Source organism: Triticum dicoccoides, chromosome 3B, assembly GCF_002162155.2.
Source record: "Triticum dicoccoides isolate Atlit2015 ecotype Zavitan chromosome 3B, WEW_v2.0, whole genome shotgun sequence".
Taxonomy (NCBI): Eukaryota; Viridiplantae; Streptophyta; class Magnoliopsida; order Poales; family Poaceae; genus Triticum; species Triticum dicoccoides.
The window spans coordinates 476115295-476122628 of NC_041385.1; the positions used below are offsets into that span (position 1 = coordinate 476115295).

The 7334-nt window shown below is 40.8% G+C and overlaps 1 protein-coding gene across 1 annotated transcript; it reads right to left on the reverse strand.

Annotated features, from left to right (window-relative positions):
* Nucleotides 1–5154: 5154 nt before the first annotated feature.
* LOC119276624 (E3 ubiquitin-protein ligase At4g11680-like) lies at nucleotides 5155–7272 on the reverse strand. The gene is made up of 3 exons (XM_037557750.1): nucleotides 6776–7272; nucleotides 6327–6681; nucleotides 5155–5912 (listed from the first exon to the last, which is right to left on the reverse strand). Exons 1-3 carry the CDS (start codon nucleotides 7192–7194, stop codon nucleotides 5769–5771), a joined length of 918 nt encoding a protein of 305 aa, XP_037413647.1. The 5' UTR covers nucleotides 7195–7272; the 3' UTR covers nucleotides 5155–5768.
* Between the last annotated feature and the right edge of the window lie 62 nt (nucleotides 7273–7334).

Consider the following 7334-nt stretch of genomic DNA (forward strand, 5'->3'; position numbering starts at 1 on the left):
TAGTCACCGATCGTACTTAGGCCCTATTCGGCACTCCTCCAGCTCCGCAGAATACAAGGATCTGCGGAGTACCTCTTTGCCCACTCCATTATTTTTAACTACGGCTCCAGCCGCTCCAGGAGCGGAATCGTGGAGTGAAGAGCCTCAGAACACGGTCTTAGTTTAACTGGTCCATGTCACGCTGGAGAAGACAAGAGGAAAAACGTGTTAGTTGGACGTGCACCGCCGCCGCCTATGGACTCCTACGTCAGTGGTCGCTCGCTCACTCGCCGCCGTGGAATACTTCGCAATTTCGCCGTGCGTGCCGTGACCAGGCACTGGAATAAAGTATAGCTGCCCATGGATCATATGATGCATAGGACATGTTTAATCACGTGATGGACCTAGAATGCGATTTCGTTGGTAAAACACGTGACAAGGAATCGGTGCAAGGAGCTCCTGTTTAGCGCGGTGGATGGTATGCCCTCTGTTTTTTCATTTCGTTTTCTTTTTGCTTTTACTTTTTTCTTCTTTATAATAATTCAGGATTTTTAAAAAAGTGAATTTTGATGAATTTTTTGAGAAATGATAAAATGTTCGTGAATTCAGAATATTCATGATTTTAAAAATGCTTGAGAAATCATAAAATAATTGCGGATTCAAAAATTGCTTGTGATTTAAAACAAATGTTCGCATATTAAATAATATTCATGATTTTGAAAAAAAAACGAAAGTTGGGACACATAAAAGTTTATGTTTTTGAAAAAATGTTTGCGTATTCATAAAATGTTCAGGAATTTGAACAAATATTTTCAAATTAAAAATGTTCATTAAACTTTTAAAAAATGTTCACCAAATTCCAAAAAAGGACCCGTATTTTAAAAAGTGTTCCCAAAATATAAAATGTTCAATGATTCAAAAGTAGTATGCTAATTCAAAAAATGTTAACTGGTTAAAACAATGTTCATTAATTCGAAACAATCATTTATTTCAAAAATGTCCGTGAAGTAAAAAATTGTTCTAAAATTTCAAAATATTTTCATCAATGTAAAATATGTTCATGAGTTCATAAAAATTGTTGTGAATTTTAAAATTGTTCATAATCTGAAAAATGTGACAATTTTAAAAATGTCACGAATTTTCAAATTTTCCAAAAAAATTAAAAAATGTTTGTGATTTCTAAACAAATGTTCATGAATTCAAAAAGTGTTCATTATTTCAAAAAATATGTTCATGATTTCTAAACAATGTTCACGAATTTGAAAGATGTTTCAAAATTAAAAATAAAAGAAACAGAAACTTGAAAGAAAAAAAAAGAAAGTGAAAGAAAAAGAAAAAAGAAAGGAAATAACGAAAATGAAAGAAGCAGAAAAAATTGAAAGAAAAATATAAGAAATAAACCAATTTGGGAAGGTTCAAGAACCTTCTCAAAACTGGAAATGATATAGGTGGGTTGGCTCAAGTGAACGTAACGTGGATCGTAGGGAGAGGGTACGCGCTAGGTCGCTATTTTGCAACCTTTGTGCCAAATAGAACCCGCAGGGTTTATTAGCCCCTAAAATTTGATCACAGATTGAACGGACCTTTGAAGGGGCTGGACTTTTATGTATATGGGCCTTGCCATGCGCCGCTTCATGAATGGCGTACATGATAGAGTGTACGCACTTGTCCCAACAAAGAGCCGACGTGTGGCTCCATCGGTCCATAGGCACCTGACACGTTGTGTATCAGCAGTAGGCCACGCCATAAATAGGGATCGGATCCAAAACCCGCACTCATAGCTTAACGGTAACCCGTTACGACGGTTGTGACATGTCGTTTACCCTTGACAAAACACTTCCTTGACGTGGCATTTTTTATCATGGAAAAGCACACTTCCATGATTAAAAAAATGACTATTGTCATGGAACACATCTATGATAGTATCTGCGTGACTTTTTGATTCTATCTTAAAAAATTTATGGAGGTACATCAATTACAAAAATGAAACCTAATATGACAATTAAGTATCATCACAAATGTGTCCTTTTTAGTGATTGTAACTAAATCCTAAAAGTAGCCCCCAATAAATTTAACTACATTAAAATGAAAACTCAACAACGTGCGTTTAGCCACCATCTATATTACAAACATACACTGTTTACTAACACTCACGACAAACAAGATGGAAAACAACCCAAAATATAATAAAGCACCAAATTCAAGCATCCCATCACCCGAATTCAGATCCTCATGTGCATTTTGACCTCATTGTCCAATCTTGTTGCCACCTTTCAACCTTAATTTCATCAATTCTCCTCTCAAGCTTGTTGCCCTCCATCCCAAGATCTTGGATGGTATCTTTTCCCCAGACTTCCCATTCATCATCAACCCATCTCACATATTTGCAAGCTTTAAATCCATCCAAGGACAAGTTACAAACCTATTCTCAGTGTTAGTTGCATCATTGCAAATACAACAGGTGTGGCCCAGATGATGTTGCAGTGCTCATGCTTTATATCAATGTCGTCGAATTCGGTAACGTTGCCAAATTTTGGGGTCCCAAAATCGAAGTTCGGTAACTAATCCACTTTTGCCAAAGGCAAATTTGTCCAATAGCTCCTGATCGAGATTACCTTTTCCTAGCCGCCGCTGTCCACCTTTTCGACTAGAGCGACAACCTGCCTCGATGTTGCGGATGTCATCATTCTCGCCAACCACCTCCTTCTCGTCCACAACCAGGGATAGAAACAACACTAGCGTGGAGGTCGATTGGAGGCAAGGGACGATGGCGGTTGACTGCCACACCTAGGGTCGACAACCGATGACAAAATTGCACGGAATGATGGTTACGGAGGGAACGAGGTGTGATAAGGCTGGGGGAGATTAATCTGTTAGATTTGAGAAGGGTGATGATGGCGAACTCATGGGTGGCGGCAGTTGTTGGGAGGAGGAAAGTTCATCTAGCGCTTACTATGGTTCTTGGTAGGGAATGTGAAGACAACCTAAATATTTCCCAAGCTTGTTGTTGTGAAAACAACATTTGATTACAGGTGTCCTTAGAAACGTAGTCACAAACATATCAATGATGTCGTTTGCAACCTGACCACATCAAATATTTAAGGGGGTGCACGATGACTTTATAGCGAAGATCTTCGTACACCGACAAGATTAGCACGTCGATGTTTTTTAACAGGTTCAGTTGCCTCGATGGAGTGTGACTTAGTCATATGTTAGGATGGCGTCAAGAGAAGTTCTCTCATAGGCATGTGCCGTTTGAGACTCTTTGTCACCCTATCCAAATTACTCTTTCTCGACGTCAGTCTGAGTTGTACGAGAACCCTCGACTTGACCCTACAGCTCCCGGAACGAGTCTTGGAATTCTACTACCCTACCTTGAGTTTATTCAAGTGAGTGTGAATGAACTACATGCCCACGATGGGCCCATATAGGCTAGGGGACATTAAAAATGACCAGTTCCTTGTGTTTTTAGGGGAATTAGTTTCTTGTGATGTTAGGTGGAAAATGTAGTGGAGGTAATTCTTGAAATTGATCCATGGTGGACGGAGAGGGGACGAGTCAATGGGCAGAGCTATGCCTCGCTAAATAGCAGGACCAAGCGCATGGGAGGCCCCAACCTCTTTTTTTCATGTTTTTTCTTCTATTATTTTTCTTTCTTTCCTCAAATTTTGTTTATACTTCAAATATTCTAAATAAATATATTGCAAAAAACCACTATAAATAAAAGATTTGAAATAATGTTAACCAAGCATTTGAAAAATGTTAAATCTGTATGAAGAAAATGTTTCTCATGTATACGATAAATGCATGCAAAAAATATAGAATATGTGTGAAAGAAGTTGAGAATGTTTTAATAAATGTTGATCAAACATTTGAAAAAAAAATGTCAAACAAGTATCTGAAAAATATTAATCAAACATGCGAAAAATGTTAAATGTGTATAGTTTTTTTAACCATGTAATAAAAAATGTCAAACTTAGATTTGAAAATGTTAATCTAGCATTTGAATTTGTTAAATGTGTATAAGAAATTTTTTGACCATGTATTCAATAAATGTTAATATCATCTTTGAAATGTCAAAAAATGTTAACGAAGCATTTATTTTTTTAAATGTGTATAGAGTAAGTGTTTCTCATGTATACGAAAAGTGTATACTAAAAATATACAATGTGCATGAAAAAGTTGATCACACATTCAGAATATTTTAATCAAGCATTTGAATAAATAATAAACAAGGATTTGAAATGTCAATCAAGCATTTGAAAAATGTTAAATGTGTATAGAAAAAATGTTGACCCTGTAGTAAAAGAAATGTTAATATTTTTTATTTGAAAATTTTTAGTCAACGATTTGAAAATTTGTATAGAAAAATTGTTGATTATCTATTAAAAAATTGTTAATCAAGCATTTGAAAATATAAAAAATGTGAATTAAAAACAATTGACCATGCACTCAGGAAATGTAAATCTTGTATTTGAAAAATATTGATCAAGCATTTGAAAAATATCATGTATCGAAAAAATGTTAACCATGTATTATGAAATTGTTGAACTTGTATTTAAAAAATGTTAAAGATGTATTAGAAAAATGTAGTTGACGTATATGAAAAATGTAGAACGAAAACCAAAATAAACAAAGAAAAGGGAAAGATAATGAAATAAAAGAAACCAAAGGAAAAAGGAAACGAAAAGAAAAACAAAGAAACAAATATAAAAAGAATGATAAACAGTGGAAATCGCTATAGAAGCAAAGAAAAATAAAAAAACCATTGAAAACCAGGAAAGAATCAAAGAACCGAAGAGAAAAAGAAGGAGAATGAGAAAGAAAAGAAAAATCGATGAAAACCTTGAAGGAAACAAAAGGCAAACGAAAGAAAATAGAAAAAACACAAAGTATAATGATGAAAAATGGAAACAAAAAACCGAAGAAGAAATAAGAAAACTTAAAAACAAAATCAAAAGGAATTGGAAAAACGAAAAAAAGAAAAAAAAAGAAAAACACATCAGCGAACGGATGACGAACAAGCGAAACGAGTAAGACGCTATTGGGCCGGCCCATATGCGCGTGCTGTGCAGGAAAGCTTCAGCTAGACGGATGAGCTGTACTCTCTCAAAAAAAAAAAGACGGATGAGCTATAAGCGAGTTCTTCTCAAAAAAAAAAACTATAAGCGAGACATAGCATTTGCATGAGTCCATGGAAATAGTGGACCATTCCATTTCACCCCTCCACCATGGTGGGCTTCCTTATACATTTTGCTCAAAAAAAATGTATAAGCTCTGTTGAGAACATAATTATGCCCTCAAGAGAGCTTATACATTTTGCTCCAAAAAAGAAACAGAGCTTATACTCAAATACTTGTATTTGCTACGCAATTATTGATCCCCTTGGTTTTGTGTCCATCTATGCATGTTCTTGTAGTTGTTGAGATGTGCCAACGCAAGAACAACAGCATCTAGCAGTTCTTGGCTGTTGGCATGGTACAATTAATGAGCTAAGCGGAGATCGTAAGGTACTTGCATCGTAGGCCGCCTGGCGCCTGCTCATGGACACAACAATTTCTTTACACATTTCCCACCTGCCCAAGCTGGTAAATCAATCTATCTCGAGCTGCAACAGAGGTGTCTCCATCGCTGGTCAGTGTCAATGTTAGTAGAGGGTTGGCGAAAGAGGTCAGTGAGGTGCGCTGCATGCATCGGAGCGCGCCGCGCCATCCGATCGACGCATCTCTGGCTTAGAATGCAAGCTCCACTGATCAATCACCGTTGCGCCGTATATGTGCAGCCATCGGTCAGCTGAGCTCTTGCTTGCAGAGAGGGCAAGAGGAGATGATCCTCAGCCACCTGTCCACGCATTTCAGGTGGAACATGTGTGTGCACGGCAGCTGCCTCACCTCCTCCTTCTCCCTGTACTGCGCCAGGCATATGCAGCACTCCTGCGTTTAGCAGCAAGTTAATTACACAATATTCTCAACCATGCATGGACTAAACACTCATGCCAAATGTTCACCATAACTAGTTAGGACAGTTCATGTTTCAACGAGAAAGAAAAGGAACAGGCCATGTTTTGCCATGTTGCTAAATTGCAAACTCATTGCAAGGAGATGCTTGTGAGCTTAGGCACCGTCCCAAAAGGCAAAGTTAGTGCTTCTTATCTTAGTATCGCCCAAAAAGGGATCATGCTCGAGTTGCTCGCGCACGTTTATAAGTTTAGGTCGCCAATGTTTGGTGAATCCCTGCTGTCCTCTTTGGTACTCCATTTTCTGACCTCACCTAAAAGAAAATGCTGCTATCTTTGCTTCTACTTATCCAGACCAGGAGAAATGCGGGTGAAATCGGCAAGTACTTACTTGATCGTCCTTCTCGCGGTCTCTCGGCACGTCGGGCTCCTTGAACCGCCACCGCGGCAGCGCGTCCAGCTGCTCGTCGGAGGCGCCCCGGCCAACGGAGGCCGAGTTCATGTTGTACCCAAGCGCGTACCCAACGACCGGGACGAAGCAGCAGAGCAGGAGGAAGAGGAGGAAGGGGAGCGAGTAGACGACGGCGTTCCAGGCGAGCAGGCCGATGCAGAGCGCGTACAACCTCGGCGCGCGGTGGAACGACCCGAGCCGCGAGTCGAACACCCACACGTTGCCCATCACAAACCACATCGCGAAGAAGAGCTCCAGGAACGCCCGAGCCTTGTTCATCAGATACGAGCTGTTCCTGAAATTAGTACACAAAGAATTTCGTCAAGAAGCTTAAGCATGTAATGTTAAATTTGTACGTTCTGCACAACATTAAGGTATCAAGCTTGAACCTTAGAGCGTCACCGGCGCCGTGCATCTCGGGGTCGTCGCCTCGCCCGGCGGCCGATGAATGTCGGTGGCGCCAGTAGAGGAGTGGGAGGCTGAGCACGTTGCCGACGTTGTACGCGCAGACCCAGAGCCGAAGCGGCCACGCGGGGCGTTCCTTGGGGGAGGTGGCCACGACGCCCATGGTGATGACCATCTGCGCGACGATCACGCCGAGCTCGAGAGCGAGCCAGCCGGACGAGTTGAAAGGGTTGGAGCCCAGGTCGGACCTCGGGCCGTTCTGGTACTGGTATACCCGCCTCAGGAAGATGAACCACCGCGCCCTCGACATGCGCGCCACCGCGCGCATGGTGAAAGCGGAGACCCGACCGCCGCCGCGGCTGGTTCCGGCCGTTGCCGCGGCCGACGACGAAGCGGCCGGCATTATGGTGGTCGGTGGTGGGGACGAGGGGCATTGGCATGGTTGGTTTCGCGCCTCGAGGGATAAATGGGTGGGAGGGAAGAGGCGAGTTGGGTTTGAGATGGTGACCAATAATCTAACGGCTTTGCTTTGGCGCCAAGAGT

Coding starts and splice junctions, on each gene's coding strand:
- LOC119276624 (XM_037557750.1), bottom strand. CDS start 7,194: ATGCCGGCCGCTTCGTCGTCGGCCGCGGCAACGGCCGGAACCAGCCGC. Junction 6,682..6,775: donor GGCGCCGGTGACGCTCTAAG/GTTCAAGCTTGA, acceptor TACTAATTTCAG/GAACAGCTCGTATCTGATGA. Junction 5,913..6,326: donor ACCGCGAGAAGGACGATCAA/GTAAGTACTTGC, acceptor TGCTAAACGCAG/GAGTGCTGCATATGCCTGGC.